The sequence below is a fragment of the Petaurus breviceps genome, unplaced genomic scaffold (assembly GCF_028583685.1).
Source record: "Petaurus breviceps papuanus isolate PSGF00001 unplaced genomic scaffold, PetGlider_PUasm1.0 90775, whole genome shotgun sequence".
Lineage (NCBI taxonomy): Eukaryota > Metazoa > Chordata > Mammalia > Diprotodontia > Petauridae > Petaurus > Petaurus breviceps.
Window position 1 is genome coordinate 2,592,119 of NW_027187342.1, and position 24,891 is coordinate 2,617,009.

Genomic DNA, 24,891 nt, shown 5'->3' on the forward strand with positions numbered 1-24,891 from the left:
TCTGAGGAGAGCGACCAAGATGGTAAGTGACCTAGAGTTCATGCTGTGTGAGAATTGATTGAAGGAACTGGGAACATTTAACCTGAAGAAGACTTAAGGGGAAAAGACTTATGTTGTCTTCAAGTTCTGAAAAATTGTCAAGGGGAGAAGAGGGATTATATTTGGCCCTACTTCATTTCAACAGATAGAGCTAGGGACATTGAGTGTGAGTGTCAAAGAAACAGAAGGCTTGATATAAGGAAAGTCTCCCTGACAGAGCTATCCAAAAGCATCTCAGTTACTTCAGGAAGCCACATGGGTTCTCCTGCCCTAGAAGTCTTCAAAAGAAAGGCTGGATACCTATTTGTCAGAAATATTCTAGGCTGGATTCTTATTCTGGTAGGGGTTGTATTAAGTAGCCTCTGAAGTCTATTCCAATTTGAAAATTCTATAATTCTGGGACCCTGGACCATAATACCCTTAGAAATTCAATGCCAGAGGTAATGAAAAGTAATAGTGGATGGAACTATATAGCAAACATCTGTTCAAATTTTTAATAATATTTGAAGCCCCTAGATTGAAAGTGACCAGCGTACAAATTATAACATATACTGGAGTGGAAAAAAGATCTGTTGATCAGATGTTGGGTTTTTTTCTCTGTCTGCAAGACATTGCTGTATGCAAACCAATTTGTTCTCTATGTCTACCCATAACTCTTTTATCAAGTTCTCTATGTAAAGAAATAATGGTTAAACTCTCAATTCCATATGGCTCCCATATCCTGAAATGTACATGTAGGAGTCAGAGGATTTAATAACTGCAATCAATTAAAACAAGTCTTGTTGGAATGCTCACTTTCTGCCCAGATACTGAGGAAATTATATTGCTGTGCCATGCAGGGAAAAAAATCTCTTTACATTCATAAAAACCCTTTCTTTATCCATCAAGTATTTGAATTCTGGGCTGATTTCACTGTTTTCAATTTAACTTTGTTTCTATTTTATGAGAGCATTGTCTTGGGTTGCCTATTATGCCCCAAAATGAGAAAGAGCAAGAGATTATTTCCCTAGCCTAAATTTTCTTCATATCACTCTTCTTTCTTTTTAGAAAATAGCTTCTCTTTTTCTCATAGCATTTCCCCCTAATATCAAGAAGTTACTTTCTTCTTCAATATTGACTGTCTCTATTTGTAGACCTGAAGCTTATTGGGCAGCAGTGTTACTCAGTAAAATCAGTACATCAAATACAAGGGGACATGAAAATCACAAAATGTATTCAGTGGGCCGCCATTCAAACAATCCATAAGAAGACATGCCCAGTCATCCCTGCCTTCAAGGCTCAACTTAGGTGCTGCCACTGTCATGAAGTCTTCTCTAACTCCCATCTCTAAGTGAATTCTCTCCTTCCCCAAATTTCTCGTAACTCTATGCCTTGACCACTCCATTACACTCCATTTCACTACATACACTTACCAAAATCTTCCTCCTGCCCAAACAACTAATTTATGGTTCCTAAATAGTTTTTAAAAAATAATAAAAGGAAGGAGAAGAAATAAAGTACCCTTAGTTCTTCTCATCTTTTCTAATACTTTTGCAGCAGCAGCACTCCTCAAGAAAAATTGGATGCAAAAATTTTAATAAAAATACTAATAAAGAGACTATAACAATAGATCACAATGACTAAACACTATGACCAGCTGGTTCAGTATTAGGAAAACTACAAGCATAATTGACCATATCAATGACAAAAGCAACAAAAGTCATACGAATATATCAATGGATGGGGGAAAAGTTTTTGATAAGATATAGCACCTATTCTTATTTTTAAAAACATTTAGAAAGCATAGAAATAAGTGGAAATTTTCTTTAAATGACATGTATCTATCTAAAGCCAAGAGCAAGCAGTATCTGTATTGGGGGTAAACTACTAGCCTTCCCAATAAGATTGGGATGAAGCAAAGATGTCCATTATCACCATTACTATTCAGTATCGTACTGAAAATGCTAGCTATAGCAATAAAATGAAAAATTGAAGGATTAAGAATAGACGAAGAGGAAACAAAGCTATTACTCTGTAGATGATATGATATACTTGGAGAATCCCAGAGAATCAACTAAAAAAATTTGATGAAAGAATTAACAATTTAATTAACAAATTAATTCACAATTAGCAAAGTTGCAGGATATAAAATAAAACCACACAAATAATCAGCATTTCTATATATTGCCAATAAAATCCAATAGGAAGAGACAGAAAAAATTTTCATTTAAAATAATTGCAGACAATATAAACCATCTTGGAAGTCTTCCTGCCAAGACTTGCAAAGGAACTTTATGAGCACAATTAAAAAAACATTTTTTCATACAAATAAAGACCTGAACAACCAGAGAAATAGTAACTGTTCATGGGTAGGCCACAGCAATATAGTAAAAACGGAGATTCCACCATGCTAATCAAACTATCAAATATTTATTTTATAGAGCTAGAAAAAATAATAGCAAAGTTTATCTGAGAGAACAAAGATTATCAAGGGAATCAATGAAAAAAAGTAGAGCAAGGGGCCTAGCAGTACCATTTTCCAAACTATATTATAAAGCAGAAATCATCAAAACAGTCTGCTACTGGATAAGAAGAGAGGTGAATTAGTTAAATAGGTTAGAGAACTGTTGGACTGAAATGTAAATTGAAAAGATTTTATTTTCTTTTCCTTCCTTCCTTCCTTCCTTTCTTTTTTTTTTTTTTTTGGACATGGCTAAAGTGGAAGTTTGCTTTGCATGACTAAACATATTTGTAATGGGGTTAGCTTGTCTTTCCAATGTTGTTATCACATAAATTGTTCTCTGGTGGCCTTCATTTCATTCTGCATCAGTTCATACAAATCTTCTCAGGTTTTTCTGAAATTCTCTCTTTCATCATTTCTTATAACACTAATCCAATTACACAATACTTACTTACAATGATATTCCATTATATTAATATATCATAATTTGTTCAGTCACTCCCCAATTGATTTGTACCCCTTCAGTTTCCAGTTCTTTGCCACTATGAAAAGAGCTGCTCTAAATATTTGTGTACAAATGAATTATTTTCCTCTTTCCTTGATTGTTTTTGGTGTATACGTCTAGTAGTTCTATTATTAAGTCAAAGGGTATGCAGAGTTTAGTAACTTTAGGGGCATAACTCCAAAGTAGACCATCTGCCCTTCTCCTCCTTTCTTGTCTCTCCCCCCAATTATTTTGGATATATTTTTAACTTTTTTTGTGTACATGTTTCCTGACATACACCACCCCTCCAAAAAATGAAAATATTCAAAAAGTTCTTAACTTTTCAGCAGCCTTCTTCATAGGGGACCCCAGCTACACACACCAATATAACAATATTTTCAGTATGCATATTCTCAGATGCTATTTACTAGTACTTATAAAATAATATCTCTAATATGTGAGGGAATTGAATAAGATTTAGTCATTGTATTTTTGGGGACAAAGAATCTGAACTGAATCAATTACTCATGATATTTCCTAAATTAAGGTGCCCCTCCCACTAGCCACTTAATCTTTACACAGCAGAAAGTATAGAAGATTTCCCAATCTCTCCACTATGGTCTTAATTATTTAATAAATAATCCACAAAGTGAATAGTTTCCAATTTATTCACGGAATGTCAGAGCTGAAAGGGAGCTCAGAGATCATCTACTCTAGCCCCTTTGTTTTACAGGTAAGGTAACTGAGACCCAGAGTTTAATTTGCTCAAGTTCACACAACTAGTAAATGGCAAGGTTGGCATTCTAACCCAAGTCTTCTGACTCCATGCCCAAGATTCTTTCCACTACATGTCAAAGCCCATCTTGAAAAGACATCCCGATTCAATTTGCAAGTCAAATTGTAAATATCCAAGCCTTCAAGGGCAGCAATACGCATGCTACATTCTATTGCCATTCTTGAGACTTTAAAAAGATCCTACCACTGGCATGTTCACTGGCAATGGCCTAGGACACAATAGACTATAATAAGCCCCCTTCTCCCCCCATGCTGACTAAACAAAAGGTTGTTTGTAACTTGGCCATAGCCAAAGTGTGAGTCAGCCCCACACACCAAGTGAAAGTTTTGACTTAAGAAAAGCCTGTTTTGACATAGATCCATTTCTTAACCTATCACACTTGTAGTTCAATCCACTTGAGTATTCTTATTTGGCTACACTGGCCTGGCAGTCACTGTGTTCTAACAGATTGGCAACAGTGCTCTCTTTCTGATGGAAAATTATTCCATTCCCTTCTTGGAACATACAGGTCTTTATTTTTACACCAAAGACACATTTAGTTTCATTGATTTTACGTGGCATCTTGGAAGTCATTCCAGAAAGGACAACATATAAATTTGGAACCGGAGAACATGAATTCAGATCTCAGCACTGCCTTTCTTTGTGTTCCCAATACTTAGTATACATAGGAAGGACTTAATAAATGCTTGTTGATTGACTGACTAACCTTACCTTGGGTAAGTAACCTTTATGTCTATGAGTCTCAGATTCCTCATCTGGGAAGAAGAATCCTCATTCATCTCCTTAAGAGAGGAAGGAACAAGGAGGGAGATATTGGTCTTGACGTGTGATTTCATTAACATGGAGTAGGAAGATCCCCTTTTGAAAGTCATGAGTCCTACCTCAAATACCTAGAATGCTCTCTCTACTTACTCCCTACTTTTCCATGTTGCATTAAATCCATCACTTCCTTCAACATGCACTTCCTTTAAATACTAGTTTTTATACAATGCCTTTCCTGACTCTCATCCCAAAATGGTAGTTATTTCCCTTACTACTTCAAATTTTATATTTACTTTGTTTTATCTCACATACTTTTATAAACACAAATCTCCACTAATAAAACAAATTCCTTAATAGTGGAGACTTTCATTTTTATCTTTGTATTTTGTTTGTTCCTGGCACATTGTTGTTGTTCACTTGTGTTTAACTCTGTGACCCCCATGGACCGTAGCATGCCAATAGCATCCATCAGGTTTTCTTTGCAAAGACACTGGAGTGGTTTGTGATTTCTTTCTCCAATAGATCTCCTGATGTCAGAACTCTCCACTATGACCCATTCATCTTGGGTAACCCTGCACAGCATACCTCACAGATTCATTGAGCTATGTATACCCTTCCACCAAGACAGGGCAGTGATCTAGGAGGAGTTTGGGTACATAGAATATCCTTAACAAAAACTTTGTTGATCGATTTGGTTGACTTTATTAATAGAGTTTTAGTTCATAGGGTCCTACCTGCCTCTCCAAAAATCTAGTATACGTGTCAGACTATTTATTCTCAGGTTACTCTCATGTTTTACAAATTCTAATATTCATTTCTGCACAAGGTATCTATTGTTTCTATCCCAGCAACCATTCCTTCATGTTAGTGAGAATCAGTTTAAGAACAAAAAGCCCCCTTCACTGGCTCTTCAACCTACTGAAGGATGAAATTATTATTAAGGAATGTAAAAAAAAGATTAAGTCTTCTGCTTTAGGCAGAAAGAGAGATCCAACAAAAAGTCAGATAACTGAAATTCCTTTCCCCCTCCCCCTACTATACTGGACTACTATACTGGCTTTCAGACCAGGTTAATGATACTTTTCCCAAAAGTTTAATTTATTTCCTCCTCTGATCACTAGTCTGTACTATACCCTGATTTTAAAAATATATTCTTTGTGTTCCTCCTTGAGTCAATGCTCTACACCAAGCCTACCCCATCTGGTTCCTAGATTTCCTCATGCCTATATCTTCTTAATATATGCTACTATGCCCCACCTCACCCCTTTTTGTCTCTCCTTAAATTAAGTTTAGCTTTCCTAAGCCCTCTTCTCATAATGCATCACGTCCCACCTAGTCTCTATGTCCTGTGAAGTCCAATTTTCCTCCTTAAATCAGGATGTCCAGTCCCATTTGTTTGTTATTCATGCTTTCTACTGTTGTGTGTAGACATTCCAGATCAGGAATTTTCCTGTTGGCTTTATCTGGGGGAGAGCTGCTCCTTGCAGTAAGGCCATGTTTCTAGAGTTTACATCTGGAGGGGGCCCATCTCTCAACCAAGTGTATTGACTGGACATAAGAACGTCAAACACATTGCAGGTTCAACCACAGCTAACTTTAATGGCCACTGCTTTGACAATCACTGCAACCTTACTACTTTATGCACCCCAAGCTGATGAAACAAATGGGTAGATGCCTTGTCTCATAAACCAGAATATGGGTCTTCCCCTGATCAGATAGCCCAACATCAATCCTAACAGGATCCAGTTTTGTGATGATGCAACAAAAACTGACCTGAATAGGAATGGTTGGAGTCCAGCAAGGACCATGGTGGGTAAGAGCAGGGGAAGAAGGCTAGGGAAGAATTCCATGGTGCTGATTGAATCCCACCCTACTGAAAAAGCAGCAAATGAAAAAATAGTGGGAAATTCTACAACTCTAACAGAATTTTTTCATTCAATCAATTAAACAACATTTACTAAATATTCACTATATACCAGGTACTATTATTAGGTGCTAGGAGATGCAAAAACACAACAGTTCTGCCCCCCCAAAAAAAAAAAACAGTTTACATCCTATTTAGGGGAAAAACAACAAATGGAAAAACAATGCAAAAATATCAGTATATTTAATTTAACTCCCAGGTAGCAGGACAACCCAAAGGGGTAGGGATATGCCTTATGTAGGAGATAGTACTTTACCTTAGTTTTGAAGGTGAATAGGGGTTTTATGAGAAAGAAATGGGGAGAGAATGCATTCTAAGTATGGGAGACAGGGTGTATGAAGGAATGGAGATGGGGAATAGAGTATTGTGTACAAAAGGATGTAACTACAACACTGGGGCTGTATGAATGAAAGACAGTAATATGCAATAAGCCTGGGAAAATGGTTTGGGGCTTTAAATGCCAAACAGAGGAATTTCGATTTTATCCTAAAGAAAGAAGGAGCCATTGGGGCTTCTTGAGGGGAGTGATACTGTCAGACTCGTACTTTAAAAATACCAACTTGGAATGTGTGGAGGATGGATTAAAGAGGGGAGAGAGGTGAGGCAGAGAGAGCAATCAAGAGGTTCTCACAACAATCCAAGTGAGAGACGATGAGAGTCTGAAGGAAGGGGGCAGTCATGGGAGTAAAGAGGATGATTGTCAGAGGCGTTGTGGAGGTAGGACATCTGGAGATCAGGAGCAAGGTACTAAAAGTCAACATCAGTAATAGAACAAACATCAGTTAGCTGTAAAGGCAGGAATCAATGTCAGAGAGAAACGGGGTCAAAACTAAAATTTCCGCTACTCCCCCCCCCCAAAAAAAAAGAAGATCTAAGAAAAGTGACTACAGGAAGAAAAATACAAGGAAACAGTACAAGAGTTTGGTGCCAAATGAGAGATGAGGAGCCAAAGTAGACAAATGTCATTTGTTTAATTTGTTGGTCTCAAAGCCCCCGTGGGTGTATAGGAGTTTTAAGCTCACACGTGCCGCAGCCAATCCAGCTTTCCTCTTTGCCAAAACTTCTCTTAATTAAGAATCCTCCCATCCTGCTAATGCTTTATTAAGCTTCATGGAATGTATTGATAGGCACCTCTGGAGGCTGAGTACCACCACTTAAAAATGTCTGACAAGCCCAGGATCCCCAACCACCAAAAGAGTAGCTCTTTTGAATGACCTCCTACAAACCAAAATCCAGGAAGGCAGAATTCCATAATGACAGAATAATAAGGCATGATGACATGTTAATACCTGGAAGTGAAAGATTTCCGATAACCATGTGAAATCTTGGGATGTTGGCATTTATTAAGCCACAGATCCAGTGGGAAATCTGATCCACTAAAGCCCTTGTCAAAATCTCTTTCATGGAAACTTTAGATTTTATGATAGACTTAATGTCCTCCCATAATCAGGAATCTAATTGTTGCTGTTCAGCCTTTTCCAACTCTGTGCCTAATTTGGAGTTTTCTTGGAAAAGATACTGGTTTGCCACTTCCTTCTCCAGCTCATTTTACAGGTGGAGAAACTGAGGCAAACAGGGTTATATGACTTGCCCAGCTAGTAAGTGTCTGAGTCCAGATTTGAACCCAGGGTGATTTGAACTCAAGAAATACCCAGCACTCTATTCACTGAACCACCTAGCTGTCCCCTGCAGGTCTCTAATAAAATCTCAAATTCTGGGGTGGCCAGTTGGCACAGTGAATAGATCGCCAGCCCTGGAGTCAGGAAGACCTGAGTTCAAATCCAGCCTCAGACACTTAACACAAAAACTAGCCATGTGGTCTTAGGCAAGTCACTTAACCCCAATTGCCCTCCAAAAAGCAAATAAAATAAAATAAAATCTCAAATTCTCAGATAAGCCTTTTCTGACACCCCCCCCAAAACACCCATAGACAATACTAGAGCCTTTCCTCTATTGATCTCCAGTTTATCCTGTATATCTTGTTTGTATTTGGTTGTCTATATGTTGTCTCACCCATTAAGCTACTGCCAGCTCCGTAAGAGTGTGGATGGTGTATTTTGCATTTCTTTATATCCTCAGTCCTTAGCACGGTCCTGGCACATAGTAGGCAATTAATAAATGCCTATTGTCTGACTGATGAAGCAGTAGTAATAAATATACAAAAGCATACTGAAATGGAAAGACAATCCTAATTAGAGTATGAGTCATTGGATGCATATGCTGGTACAACATAAGATATATTAAGCTACATTTTAGAAAATAAAAATCTGGGATATTTGCAGGGAATCAGTTCAAATTTTTTGTATTCCAAACCAAATGGACAGTTTCTGAAATCTGTCTTCACTTCCCTCATCTTCTCACTTGGCCTGGGCTTTCATTTTCTTGGGTAAATGCTTCTTCCCACCCCATCCCCAACCCCTGTTATTATTCTTTTGGCTTACACTCAGGAGCATGGCTGGAAAGGTCTATCCAGCACTCTTCATTTTATACCCTTCATAGTTTGTGAAGTTTGGGGATTTCAAATTCCATAGGACTTCCAAAGAAGACCTTTTAAGGTTTCTTAAAATTTTGGAAACTTAAGAATTTTTTGGTAGTTCTCTCCTAAATTTTTTATGTTATATATAGATATAGATAGATATATAGATATAAATATAGATATAGATTTTTTTAATGCAATTGGGGTTAAGTAACTTGCTCAAGGTTACACGGCCATTATTTCTGGGTATGGTACTAAGTATCAGAGCCTGGATTTGATCCCAGGTCATCCTGACTCTGGGGCCGGTGCTCTTACTCACTGTGCTACCTGGCCACCCCTTTTTATGTTATTTTTTATTCTTCAGAGGCCATCATCTTGTCAACTACTTTATTCAGTTTCCTGTCTGGATTATACCTTGTGTTTTGTGCTAATAATCATTCTTAAGGATTTCCAGGTCCCATTAAGAGTCATTAAATTTTAATTTGTGTCAAAGGTTTATTTTATGCTAATCCCTTGAATTTAGTCCTTCTCATTCAATTGATTTCTCCATTACAAGGAAAATAGTCATTTGACCTCTCAGGGCCTTTCACCTCATTTCTTAAATGAAAAGGTTAGACTAAATGACCACCAAGGTTCCTTCCATCTCTCAAACTACGGTCTTATGGCAATAGTTGTTGTTGAACTCTTTGTGACCCCATTTGGGGTTTTCTTGAGAAAGACACTGAAGTGGTTTGGCTTCTCCAGCTCATTTTACAGATGAGGAACTGAGGCAGACAGGGTTAAGTGACTTGCCCATGGTCACAAAGTAAGTGTCTGCAGCTGAAATTGAATTCAGGTCCTCCTAACTCCAGGAACAACACTCTATCCACAGTGCCTTGACAATAATGGTCTAGCAATTAGAGAGAAGTGGATTGAAATTCATAGGTTCAAATGGGGGCAGACTGGTCAGCTGAGAGTTATGGGATAAACAAATTTCTCAGGAGCCAGTGTTACAGAAACAATGAAAGACTAATTCCAAGAACTGTCAGATTGCTGGGAAGAAAACATTGTAAACTTTAAATGCTAGATGAATTCATTAATAACTCCCCCTTTTGTTATTAAGTATAAATGCTTACCTTATCCCTGCAAATGAACTGTGGGGTCAAGAAGGAAGCAGTTGCTGACAAAGCTCCCTTACCACTAACTCTTGTGCTATGAAGGTCATTGGAGGCAGCCACAAAAGCAGGGTTCCAGCTTCTGGGTTTGTGTTCCCAACAGTCCATTATTCTGTAAATGCAGAATTTTTTCTTGGACAGAAGAGAGATTGAGGGTCAATTTAGACCATAGTTCATTTTAAGGTGTCTGGTTTTGGGGTTTTTTTCCTTGACTGACTTTCCCTATGTATCTTTGTTCATGGTCCACTGTGTTTTAACTATCCCTGAGGAATCCTGGTTCATTAGGATGACTTGTAAAGATACCTAAGATCTGGAGCTCAGGGAATGCCAAAGTCCTAGATATCATAAGGTCAGCAATCATTAGCAATCACAGACCTTATGGTCACGGCCAATGATGGCCTTGTCAGAGATCACAAGAACCTGATGTCACTCATAAATTCAGTAAATAAATATTTCTTGTACATGCCTGCCCTCACAAAGCGTATAGTCTATTTGGATTTGGGGGGAACGAAGCAAAAACACAAATCAATCAAATATGCAATATTACATGATAGATATGTTAGAGGAGTGAAAAAACAAAATGCTATGTGTGGTTCAAGATCAGAATGTCAAATTTTACTCCATCTCACCTAGGATCTGGTATTTCCCATATCAAATCATTCAATGTTCTATAAAATAATTTAATAAGATATTTGTAATTATCCTGAAGGCCACCATAAACCATAAATTCCCACATTCACATGTATTAGCTGCCGACCACGTCTGAATATCAAGCTTCAGTCATGATGTTTTAGAGCAAGGGACTTGACATGGTACATTTGAATCTATTCTAATGAAGCATGTTATTCCAAGTTTCTTCCCTGTATAAAACACCTTGAACTGGCCTACTAATGCTGTGGGGAAGACATGCCATGATTCAAAAGTAATCTAGTCTAGTCCAATCCGATCCTCAGGAAGAAACTGGGACCAAAGAAAGGGGAAGTGACTTAGCCAAAGTTGTAGGCTATTAGATCTAGGGCTAGATGATGCTTCAGAAACCATTGACTCCAGCTCCCTATTTTGCAGATGGGGAAGCCCAGAGAAGTGAAATGATTTGCCCAACCTCATACAGCCCTTTTGGCTATACCACATAGGTAGCAAATAGCTCAATGGGGCATTGCACCCAATTCCTCTTCATTCCAATTCCCATTCTCTTTCTTTCTACTTTATTAGGCTGCTTGCCTCTCTGAGCTTTCATTCATAGAAAGAAAAAAGTCACTTATGTACAGCTGCTTTTATCAGTGACCTTTATAATGGGCGATATTTTTGTTGCCACAGGCTATTACCTTATTTTCTTGCCAACTGTAAGGAAGACATCAAAGGGTATTTTCCCTTCGTGAATATTGCAAAACCCTTAGGCCCTCAGTTGTATAAACAAAACCATGCTGAAGGGAGCCAGCTTGCGACTCTCTCCTTGGTCTAATCCTGGACTGCCGGGCTCCCTTTTCTGTTCGCTCTGCCCCCTTGGCAGGCAGCCTCTGAATCAGGGGACTCAGATGACTGGCTCTACTTTTTAAGAGCTTGAGAAGCAGATTTCTTAAGTCCTGGCATTTCCTGTTGTGAGGCCTCTCAGCCTCTGCGCATACACTGAGTGGGCCCTTTTTCATTGCTAGGGCACAGAAGAAAAAGCAGTTCCCTCCTAGATTCAAGGAAAAGAAAAGAGAAAAGCGAATACATACTAGGAGTGTGCCTGCCTTTTGAATACCTTTTTTATTAAGAACCTAGCAAACATGAAAATTTCAAATGCAGAACAGAAAAGAGTACAGTATGTATGAAACTTATATGTGTGTATACATATATAAAGAATATATGAAACATATAAACATCATGTAGAAATATTAGTATATTATATATTGTACTATGATATATTATATCTTAATATATTATGATATATCATATAATATTATATATCAGCATATATTAACATAACATATATTAATATGTACGTAACTTAACCTGTATTGATATGTATTAATATTTCATATACATGATTATATATTAAATCTATTGAGATAATGTATAACATATGTTCATATATAAATATGGAAGTCATATAAATGAAATATAATATTAGAACTTTTATGTATAGTTTGGTTTTTCTTACAGTACTTTAAGATTTCATAATAACAGGGGCGGCCAGGTGGCTCAGCGAGTAAGAGCACCGGCTCCAGTGTTGGGATGACCTGGATCAAATCCGGGCTCAGATACTCAGCACCACACCCAGAAATAACTGGCCGTGTAACCTTGAGCAAGTTACTTAACCCCTATTCCTTTAAAAAAAAAAAAGATTTCATAGTAGCAACAAAATTCCCTTAAAAAACTGGGCCCCCTTCTGAACTTCCTTTTGCTTTCTTCAGTATATATATATATATATATTTTTTAGCAATCAGGGTTAAGTAACTTGCTCAAGGTTACACGGCCAGCCATCTCTGGGTGTGGTGCTGAGTATCTGAGCCCAGATTTGATCCAGGTCATCCCGACACTGGAGCCGGTGCTCTTACTTGCTGAGCCACCTGGCCGCCCCTAAGCAATTGGGGTTAAGTAACTTGCTAAGGTTACACGGCCAGGTGTTTCTGGGTGGGTGCTAAGTGTCCGAGCCCAGGATTCGATCTCCAGGTCTTCTCAACACTGGAGCCGGTGCTCTTACTCGCTGTGCTACCTGGCCGCCCTCTTCAGTATATTTTAAAATATTTCTCTTGCATTCCTTTCTTTCTTTTTTTTTTCCATCACCTAACTACATAAAAACTCTCACCTTCCCCAACCTCAGGAAAAGCCATCCTTTATGATGGATATGTGGGCAGCTAGGTGATGTATTGGATAGAACACCCAACCTGAAGTCAGGAAGACCTGAGTTCAAATATGATTTCAGACATTTACTAGCTGTGTAACCCTGGGCAAGTCATGTAACTCTGTTTGCTTCAATTTCCTCATCTGTAAAAGTGAGCTCAAGAAGGAAATGTAACTCACTCCAGTATCTTGGCCAAGAAAACCCTGATGGGGTCACAAAGAGAGAGATACGACTGAAATGACTGAACCCCCCTTAGACTACTCTCTCTCCCTTTATGACAACTCAAACACCATCTTTTGCATGGAAACTTCCTGGTCCCCTGCTCCTAATGCCCTTCCTCCCAAGCTATGTCATATTTAACTAATTCTGTAGATTTATATTTATCCAATATATATACATATATGTGTATATATATGCTGATATGTATATACATATATGTGTGTATATATATGCTGATTACATGTACATGTATCAGGTTCTCCTCCCCTCCTTCCCATTTGAATGTAAACTCCTTGTGAGTGGAAGTTGTTTCATTCTTTATATTTAGGCCCAGCATAGTGCCTAGCACATAGTAATCATTTAATTAACAATAAATAAATTTAATAAATTAATAGTTGGTTGATCAACATCATCATTATAAGGTCAATGCATATGCACAGTTCAGCAGCTTTGGGGGTCTTGTTCCAAATGCTCTCTCCCATATTTGGACAGCTTATTGCTCCACCACTTGTACTCTGGTTTACTCCAATGATTGCCATTTTCCTCCTCCATCATTTTCGTATCCCAAATCTTTCTTCTGAAACATCCTTTCTTCTCCCTTTATGTTGACTTATGTGTGCACTTATTATGTGCTTATGGTGCCTTGCTGGTTAAAATGAGTTTATTTATTATTTCTATGCATCTCTATCATCTGCATGGACTTCTGTATCCTTCCCTAGTTTCTCCCAAGTTCCACCATACCCTACCCCCTTTTTCCTCCTCAGCAGAGGACCTTGCCACATAGTTTACTGAAAATCACTGAAGGCAATATAAATAAAGATCAATTTTTTTAAACACATTCAAAATATGTAGATAAATTCAAATATACCTGGATAACTTCCGGCACACTGTCATTTACTTATGGGCATAAAACACAAGAGTTCTATATAAACAGAAAAATGATTGGTTGACAATGAAGGTATAAATACTAAATAACTTACTTCACACACACACACACCATAAAGCATAGATGTCCTTTGCCTTGTTACTCCACTTTGTCCCACACAGATATTGCCTTACTTCCTTAATAAGACACCAGAAAATTCACATCACTTCATCTTTTTGCAGGAAGAAGAAGATGATGGATTACCTAAGAAAAAGTGGCCAACAGTAGACGCTTCTTATTACGGAGGTCGAGGAGTTGGAGGCATTAAGAGGATGGAAGTAAGTATAAAGTTTTTTACACAGGTATCTCTTTATAACAAGTCGACTTTTCCAGGGGTAGCCAGAAGATTCAACTAGTAAACAAAGGACCTAGGATGACAGGACCTCAGAAGTTTAAGGTTCTGAAAAGCCATCTACTTACATCCCACTCCATGGAGAAAAATTTCCTATGATACTTGACATTGCTGTGTAGAAAGGGGATGATTATATTTCCTTTAAGGCTAAATATGTCGCAAAATATTAAAAAGGACAATAGGATCAGCCAAGGACAACGTTTTAGGGAAAACAACGTACATGTTGATTAGGATGACAATTTTGATTTGTCTTCCCAAAAGAGTAGAAGAAAATGCATTGGATTTGGAAGTAAAGGACCTGGGTTTGAATATCAGTGTTACCTAGGGCAAGTGACTAAATCTCTGTGGGCTTCAGTTTCCTTAGAGGATGGATCTCTATGACCCATTCATAGCTCTACTTTCCATGATCGGTAAATTGGATTTTCACTACATTTTCTAAAAATGTACTTACAAAAGATATGGGGGCGGCCAGGTGGAGCAGTGAGTAAGAGCTCCAGCCCCGGTGTTGGGAGACCCAGGATTGGTTCCGGCTTCAGATACTTGGTACCCACACAAAACATAACTGGCCGTGTAACCTTGAGCAAGTTAATTAACCCCAATTGCTTAAAAAAAAAAAGATATGGCTATAAATTCTCAGGATGACAGTCCTCGCTTTTATAATACAAGACAGTTTTAGTATAATAAAAAGAGCACCTGAAGTCATTATAACAAACGGCTAATCTTAGATCTGCTAACAAAAGAACTGTGTGATCTCGGGCAAATCATTTAGCCTCCCTGGCCCTCAGTTTCTTTATCTCCAAAATTAGCTAGATTTTCTCTGGGTTCCCTTGGAATCCTGAGTGTTTAGTGCTTAGGGTTGATATTATGTGATTAAATCCAAGTGGAACTTAGTTACTGATGACATATCCTACTAATAGGTCATAGAGGTCTAGGGACATTCAAGATCATTTAGTCCAACCCTCTTAGAGAAGGGAAATGACTTGCCCAAAATTCACACATCTGGTAAAAAGCAGAACCAGTATTTGAATCCAGGACCTCTCCCATGATGACATATATCTCAGAAAATATCAAATGATCATGTGAAAAACCACCAGTCACAGGTTATACTTGTTTTGGGTGTGATATAGAAAGCCTAGATTGTGTGGAGACCCACTGAGACACAGTAATTTCTACAAGGTTCAATGCCTTTAGAGTTCAGCTGGTCATGATCTGGGAGGTGGCCCCAGTATAAGGAGTACATAATCAGGTTCTCTCTACCCTAGACCAAACAGGGAATCTGACTCTTCTCTTCAGTTTCTACGAAGGACCAGATACCAACTTCTGTAGTTGGGCTGCCCATATTCACACTTATATGGTAACAACCTGTGAGGAAGAGGCCATGGGACGTTTTATAACTTTGTTCCTGCTCACATGACCAATTGCAAGCCTCTCACCTTCCCCTCCTCCACACTCCCACAATCTCCTGTTCCTTTTTGTCTCCTTGCCCCCTAGTCAAAAGAAATTTCAGAATCAACGAATGCAAAGTATTACCACAATCAGGAAGACAGAGCAACTGATTTGTAAAGTAGGGAGGCAGTAGGTGGTGCTGGACATTAGAGTGCCCCAACCTCCTTCCTTTACGGAGACTTTCTTTAGGGAGAGCATAAAAGCAAGACCACTCCAAAATGCTGGGTTAGTATCTGTAAGAGGCAGCTAGGTGGCACAGTGGGTAGAGTGCCAGGTCTGGAGTCAGGAAGACTCATCTTTCTGAGTTCGAATCTGGTCACAGATGCTTCCTAGCTGTGTGACCCTGGGCAAGTCACTTAATTCTGTTTGCCTCAGTTTCCTGTAAAATGAGCTGGAGAAGGAAATGACAAACCACTCCAGTATCTCCATGAAGTAAACCTTAAATGGGGTCATGCAGAGTCAGACACTCCTGAAATCACTGAACAACAGCCATGTTTCTAAGGTGTCCCTTTTTTGCAGAGCTGACTGTGCTGGCCAGAATGATGAACAAAAGAGCTGGGTGTCTCTGAGCTGGAGAGAATGAAGTTCTAGAGAGTCTGGTTCACTAAATCTCTTTCCTTTCTGTGGTGTGTGTCCCTAAGGAATATACTACAAGCTTCTGGAGGTCTTAGATACAGCATATACAAAAGTACCAGGAAATTATTCCAAGGGCTTGTTAGCCTATGCTGTGGCTAGGGCAAGTGGGACCAATCGCCCCTACCCAACTAGCCCTGGATAACAACAGTGCTGCACTGGAAAGGCTTTTTTTCCCCTCCCGCTATCTCCGAAATAATCTATATAGTTTACTTCTATCTATATCCCTTTAAGATTTATACTGTGTTTTCCATACAAATGGGTCATTGTATGGAGAATACATAATACCGGTGTTATTTTCCCTATTTTTCAGATGAGGAAACTGAGAATTAGAGAAATAAAATGACTTGTTCATGATCTCCCAGGCAGTAAAAACATCAAAGAGAGAAGTTAGACCTAGAGCTAATTCCAGGACTATTCAGTCAATAAATATTTATAACTATACATATATATAATAATTTTATTACAATCACTAATTGTTAAAATATTTATAATAATCACTAAGTATTAGAATATTTATAATAAAAATTACTATATCTTTGTTATTATTAATATTTATTATTTAAGGAGTAGACAGACATGTTCCCATTCATCCTTTGAGACAGTCTCATTATCCCCAAAGCAAGAGGCTTCTAAAGGCAATGTTTGTCCATTTCTGGCTCTTTCCTAAGGTTCGGTGGGGAGAAAAGGGATCCACAGAAGAAGGAGCCAAGCTAGAGAAGGCCAAGAATGCCCGTGTCAAGATGCCAGAGCAAGAGTATGAATTCCCCGAGCCTCGAAATCTCAACAACAACTTACGTAGGAACACTTCTACCAGGAAGTGGTATTCTCCAATAAAGGTACTATTTCATTTAATCTATAGTCTAGGAATATTAAACTGCTATAGCTGTTTTCATCAGCCCTGGGGCTCTGTTATGGTGATATCAAGACATTTTGTGGAGAAGTTGCCTTCCGTGACATCCACCTAATAAGGTTAAAAATTTGTCTCAGCCCTCCTTAGCTTCATTTAGTTGCCCATTATGGATCTACTATTTAATCAGTCAATAAGTGTTTATAATTATATATATCATAATTTTTAATAATCACTAATTATTAAAATATTAATAATCACTAAGTTTTAGGATATTTATAATAAAAATTACTGCATCTTTGCTATTAACATTTATTATTTATACAATGTAGGCAACATTAATAGTGGAAACAGCATCTGTATAATAGGAAGTAAGAGCCCCATGTTGCTCTGTCTCAATCAGAACATTTCTAGTCCTGGTCATACAATGGAGCAGTAGAAAATACTTTAGAGAGCACCACCCCCTCATTTTCCACATGAGGAAAATAAAGCCTACATAGAGAAGAAAGTAACTTATCCAAGGTCACCGTGTTATTAAATAGCAGAACCTTCTGTTTTAGAGCATGTTTCCTTTCTAATAAACAACGATTAGGTTTTCTTCTGGGCACCACTTTTGAAAAAAGACATTGATATGACAGAGCATATCCAAAGGCAGCCTTCCAGAATGGAGCGGAAATTCAAAACCATTCCATTTGACTATGGATGAGTGGAGAGAAATGGAGATATTTAACACAGAAGAGAGGAGCATGTGATCCCTTTCTTCATTCATTTGAAGGCTGTTATACACAGAAAAGGAAACAAATTTATTGTGGTACTCCAAATGAACCAGTTTTATTTTTTTCTTTACTGCCTAGCACAGTACCTGCCCCATAGCAGACAATTCATAAATGCTTGTTGATTGATAGATTGAGTGACCAATGATGTCACAAGGGTGATGTCTTGACTTGTGTGTCAATTGGATTTCAGTGAGGCAAAGCTGCACAGTCATTAGTCTCACTCTCTCCTCCAGAATCATTGAAGTTCAGTGGCAGGATAAAAGTCGGTATGACTGGTGATGGCCTGGGATGTAGTGAGTGACCTAGTCTTTTCTAAATTAAGGTCTTTCTCAGATCTCTGTTTGTCTGGGGCAATGCCCATTCAAAGACTAAGGGCTAGGTAAGAATTGAGAAAAGATAAGATAGAGGCAATGAGTATAAACAATGTTTTCTAGGAGTTTGGTCCAGAAAGGGAGGGGAGAGAGAGGCTGATAGCTTGAGGGGATGGGAAGGGCTAACTCGCAGATGGTTCCCAGGAAAGTTTGAATTCCGACAATTATACCAATTTAGTTGCTCTCTGGACCTTCCTCCATTAGGGCTTTCTAGGGTTTGGAGTAATGGAGAAGAAACCTCAATATATCCTTTTTGTCCTTTTTGTGTGGAGGATAAGTTTGCTACCCAAAACACAACTCTTCCCAAATTAGAGTACTGCTATGGAACCTCCCTTCCCCCACCCAATCCTTTGTGTTTTTCAGTTTAATTCCTCCAAACCCACTTCAGATCCATTATATCTTTTCTGTGGGCAGGAGAGGGTAGACAGACAGAGTGTATAGAGTGTGATTCATGCGCACATTCCTGAGGATGTCAAGATAAGTTAGTAACCTAAAAGTAAAAGCTACGTCATACCCTTCATGAAAGCAAAAGAAAAGCTAGTTTTGGAGACAAAGGAGCTGGGCTTAAACCCAAGCTTTCTTATTTATTAACTGTATGATCATGGGCAAACCGCTTAATTTCTCTGGGCCTCAGTTTCCATCTCTGAAAAAGTGAGGGTTGGACCAGATGATCTCATAGGTCTCTTCCAACTCTAAGACTCCATGCCAAGAACATATTCTCTTCCCTCCTCTGCTCCTTAGAATCCCTAGCTGTGTTCAGGACTCACTTCACATATCTCCCATTGAAAGCCATGCCTCATCTCCCTAGTTGTTAGTGCGTGCTTCTTTCTCCATAAATTAGCTTGCACATGTTTGCTTGTTTCCATGTAGAATACCCCCAGTAACATAGGAAGTCTTTAAGGGCGAGGTCTGCTTTTTTGTTCTCTCTTTGTATCCCCAGCATCTCGCCCAATGCCTTATAGTGAGTGTTCCATAATTACTTGTCGGATTCAATGGGATTGGGTGTTCTCCACAGTGATGAAATCACAGTTTCAGACCAAAAATAAAGTGAAATTCAAGACGCAGCAGAATAGAGTGGAAAGAATGCTAAGCTTGGATTCCAACCATCTGTGTATGAATTATAGCTCTGTCAATTATTAGTTACATAACCACGGCTGATTCATTTAACCTCTTGGAGCCTCAGTCTTCTCATCTATAAAATGGAGATAATGATAACTGCCCTGCCAACCCAGAGATTTTTTTTGATGAAAGCATTTTGTAAACCTTAAATAAGGTGTAACAAGAGGAGAACTGGGAGATAACATGTCACAAAAATAAAAAAAGGACACAGTATTATGGAGGAAGGGGGTGTCCAACAGTGTCTAATGATGCGGAGTTGTCAATAAGGTTAAAGTCAGAAAATGCAGTAGAGTTTAATGGTTAAGAGATCATTGCTATGTATGAAAAAGACTGGCTTCAGTTAAGTGAAGTCAGAAGCCAGATTACAAGGTGCTGATGAATGAGTCAAGGAGCCCAGCAAGAACTGAGACAGCTTTTCCCAGGAGTTTGGCTATAAAAGGGGAGAAAGATGTAGTACAGCTTGAGGGGAGGGTAGAATCAAACTAAAGTTTCCTGAAGATGGGGGAGAAAAGGACATGTTTGTGAGCTGTAGGAAAAAAAGGCAGTAGATAAGGAAAGATTTAAAATTAGGGGGCGGAGGGGAAAGAGATAACAAAAGGGCTAAGGTCCTGGAGGAGATAGGAAAGGATCGAAAGAATAAGTGGAGAGGCTTTTATTGAAAAAAATGGGCCACCTCATCTTCCAATACTGAAGCAAAAAAGGGGGGACGGGCAGGGAAAGAGTACGAGGCAACATTAAGGTGTCAAAGGGTGATAGATTGTGATGGATCGCCTCAATTCTTCAAAAAGTATGAGGCAGAGTTCTCCTCACTAATGAAGATCTCAGCTTTTTTGTGCCTTCTGTGCCTTAGATAGTCTTCATGACTTTCTGAGACCAAAAAAAGCTAGAGGATGGTAGCTAACATTCTGCTGATAAATCCCTCTGCACTTGACTGGAGGGGAGGTGGATGTCCTACACAGGACTCTTAAAGACTATATAAGTAGGACATGTGCTCTGGTTATCAAGCTGGAAAGGTTTCTAGTAGAGCCTGGCTCCAGATCAGGTGTCTCTGACCTGAGAAACAGCCTAGTATTGATACATGCAACCTAAAAAAAATCTAGATTTATTTACCTAGTTTCATGAAATATATTTCAGGGGAAGTCAAAATGTTAAGAAAAATTGCATGGTAAAAAGACAGGCTCCATTATGTCTCATTGGTACAACATAAGCCGTTAATTTAGCTGGCCTTTACAATCTTCTTTTTAGTCTCATTTTAAAGGATTTAAGGCATTGGACTCTGATTGCTTTCACTCTCTTACCATTCCAATCTCCTTTATGTTTGTTTTTTAATCGCATGACCAGGAAGTTTCCTCCTGATGTTTGGCTTGAATTTCCCTTTGCTCAGCTCCTCCCCAACCCCACTTCACTTATAACATGCCATGTCTCTGATTAAAGCAAGGCAGCTCATTCCCTCTAGGTTCAGAGCAATGCTCAAGTGCATGGTCATCCAGTAGATTAAAACCAGGAAAGTACTGAATTTAATAAAATCAGTTTGTGATGCTCTCCCCTCCAACTATGGACACAAATAACATACAAATGACCAAAAAAGAGTTAATTTGTTACCTAAAAGGATAGGCTATTTACTAGAGGCACAACTAACCATGGCCTACTTTCATGTACAGATTCTGTGCGATTGTCTTATGTGACTTTACCTATATGCTATCTATGTTACCAATATGCTATCTATATACCTGCCTCTAATGTAGCCACCTTGTCAAGGTCTTATACATGAACAGCTACAATAGATGTACCATATTAAGAAGACATTGGATCCACCAAAGGAATTGAAATGTTAGCAGATGGTGCTGCTAATACCCAACACATTTTCTCCCCTCTCCAGCAACTTATTAGTACAGTGCCAACTCATAAAAAAAGAAAGAATCCACATTCTTTTAAATGTTCAACAAGTTCATAACTTTGTACTCTAATCTTGTACATTTAAGAGGAAAAGCTAGTCAGAGTAATTTACTATATATCCTGGCATATTAAATTCAGATTTTAACCAATAGCCAAAGCCCCACTCCTACCAGCACCACCCATCTTTAAAATATCAGACTAATTCCACTTCCTACCAGGAAAGATTGACAAACTGAAAGTAAGGAAAACACAATTGTGGCCTGCAGAGACACAAAGCACTAATAACAGTGGCCAGTATGTTCCAAATGATAACTGCAGAAGCATCTCATTTGCAGTCTTACTATGGTGTGAAGGGTAAAGAGGTGAACCTGGAGTCAGGAAAACCTTGGCTCTGGTTCTCATTCTATCATTGATTTGATGTGTGACTAATCAGATTGCTTGATTTGCCCAAAGTTACACACAGATACATAGCCAAAGAACCACAAAAGATTTGGCATACAGTTAGAATAACTCAATAGTAAATTATTTAAACAACTAATTGATAGTCAAAAAAGGGAGAAGGGGAACAGAAATGACCTCAACACTGATTATTATAATTTTATTCTGAATTTTAACCAGCAAGAATTAAATGTCTCAACAAAGAGATCAAAACAGTCCAGAAAGCACCTTAATCAAGAACTGTCTATCACACTTGCCAGAGAAAGATAGCTTCCAAAGGCAATAATGGATTAGAAGGTTAACTCATTTGTAAAATTTTACAAAGAAACATGATGGATAATTATGAGCAGAATCATCTCATAAACCAGAGAACAACAATGGAGTTTAAAGAAAACGCAACAAAACATCCAAGTATTCAAGGTCATCCCAAGGTCATTTAAGTATGAAAATAGAAGACAAACAAGAAAAATTTAAATAATTCATAACAAGATTTATAATGATTTTTTAGAGTCGATGGAACTACCATATTCAGACCCTAACATCAGTGTCAAATTTGCTTATAGAGGAGGTACAAATTGCAGTAAAGAAAAGAAAGATGGGAAAGAACACTGGTTAACCAAGGATATAGAGAGGAGATCCATGCTAGAAACAACACAGTTGTAGGGGTGATGTGGGGTAGGTATATGAGACATCTGAAGGAGGGGAAAACACCAAAGGCATTTTTTAAAAATCAGACTTCATTAAGACCATAAAAGGCAACTGAGAGAACATCAATAATTGTCAACCTATGATATAAGGCAACTCCACCACTTATACAGAAATTAATGAAAGTAATATATATCCAAGTCAGGGCATCCTTGATGAGAAGAACAAGCAGGTTTTTGCAATTGACAGAGCAATGGACTATGTCACAATTGATGAAAGATTTAGAATATTGTTGATTATTTTGGGGAGGGAGGAAGTATTTGATTCAGTAGAGCAAAATACTACATAAAAAGCTTTTTTCCAACAAGATGTCATTCCATCCATATATTAAAATCATCAAAGATTACTTGAAAGATATAATAGAAATAACCCTATTCAGTGACCTGTTCATAATTATCAGTTTTGGTAACAAAACAAGATGTGTACTCACCAAAAGGGTTCTCTTCTGTGATGTAGGAGATCCAGCAGAAAATCAATTTCAAAGAGGCATTCCCTGTGGATGTTAAAGTTCCGCTCCCCACCCCCACCCCCAAATGCTCCTATATGCTGACTGCAGCAAGATCCAAAACATTGCAGAACCTACTAAAAGGAACCTAGAATCAGTCAAAGGAGTTTGGTCTGACCATCTGCACAGAGGAGTAAATGGAGGCTATCTATTGTCCAGATGACAACATTCATCTGGTCGGACAAACTACAGAGCTTATCTGTCAGCATACACATATACACACAAACAATAAATGTGCGTGTGATGGACAGTACAGATGTACACTTTGGGCCTGGAATTGAGCAAGAGGATCAGAGGGGGCTTATTTCCCTTCAGAAAATTGCAAAGCTCCTTTAAAATGATCCCATATTGCCCATGAAAGCCACGCTCCAGCTTTTTATTATCTCTCTCATCTTATATTTCTGAACTTGATTTTTTAACTGAAATATAAAAATTTATATTTATCCCTATTGAATGTCATCTTAGGAGATTTGGGCAGGGTATAAATACCACCTCTAATACATACTGGCTTTGTGAACCTGAGTAAATTACTTAACCTCTAAATGCTTTAGACCAGAGGTGTCAAATACCAGGCTACTAGCAATACTCCTGATTACCTACCCAACCAGACTGAATGTAATTGGGGAAAATTTAACAAAATAAGTAAAAAGGGGGACTAGGTGGAGCAGTGAATAGAGCACCAGCCCTGGAGTCAGGAGGACCTGAGTTCAAATTCGGCTTCAGACACTTAACACTTATTAACCGTGTGATCTTGGGCAAGTTGCTTAACCCCAATTTGCCCTCCAAAAATTAAAAAAAAAAATACAAATTAAGTAAAAGTATAATAACACCTAGATAATGTTAATTTGAAGTTTTCTGAGTCAATATGCAACCCACAGGGGTTCATTTCTGTTTGAATGTGATACCATTGGACTAGACAACTCTCTGACTATATCTTGCAGAGCAAATGGCAACCTGCATTGAGAGAAGGAATTTCATCACTTAAGAGTACCCTGTATCAATGAAATCACAGGACTAGTCACTATCCCAGATATTTAATTAACTACTGATCAGATCAAAGTAGAAAACCAAGCTGAAAGAAGGACCAAACCCTTGAGAAATTCTGAAACTCTTTCAAAATACCATTGAATGCTTCCAGAAGTTCCCTGCTAAGGGAGAGCAGAGACAGTATATTTAGCAAGGGAAAGTTAAACCTACAAAAAACAAAACAATGTTTAATATGTGTGATGCAGAATCACAGGCCATGAGGTATGTATAAGGGAGGTTTTTGAGATCAATTATTCTAACTCTCTCCTTTTACAGATGATAAAACCAAAGGGGGAAATTACCTTTTCCAGGTCACATAGCAAATTAGTGGCAAAGCCAACAGTAGAGCCCTTCAGCCCAGTGCGTTTCTAACATATGACGTTACCATCACGTTATACTTTCCAGTTCCCTTCCTTCCCACTGCCATCATAGTATGTCTGAATTCTGAAGAACTAGGTCAAAACTGTGACTCTGCCACTCTCTGCCTGCATGACCTTGGAAAAGTCATTGAACTTTTCTAGGCTTCAGTTCCCTCATTTGTAAAATGAGTAGGTAAGACTAAATAATACCCCATTACCTAAATAAATAGATCTATTTATAGTTAATTGCCCATTTTTCACTGAGAAAGGTCTATGGAAAACCATATTAGGCAGATATAGATAGATAACATAAAGAATATATTATATATATATATATATATATATATATATATATATATATATATATAT

At 38.3% G+C, this 24,891-nt stretch overlaps 1 protein-coding gene across 2 annotated transcripts in view; it reads left to right on the forward strand.

Annotated features, from left to right (window-relative positions):
- Positions 1 to 24,891, forward strand: part of ANTXR1 (ANTXR cell adhesion molecule 1) — a 328,385-nt gene that overhangs the window by 207,671 nt on the left and 95,823 nt on the right. For both annotated transcript variants that reach the window (XM_069068888.1, XM_069068889.1), the window contains exons 15-16: positions 14,229 to 14,324; positions 17,149 to 17,316. In XM_069068888.1, the coding sequence (XP_068924989.1) occupies positions 14,229 to 14,324; positions 17,149 to 17,316 (264 nt within the window). The remainder of the gene's footprint in view (positions 1 to 14,228; positions 14,325 to 17,148; positions 17,317 to 24,891) is intronic.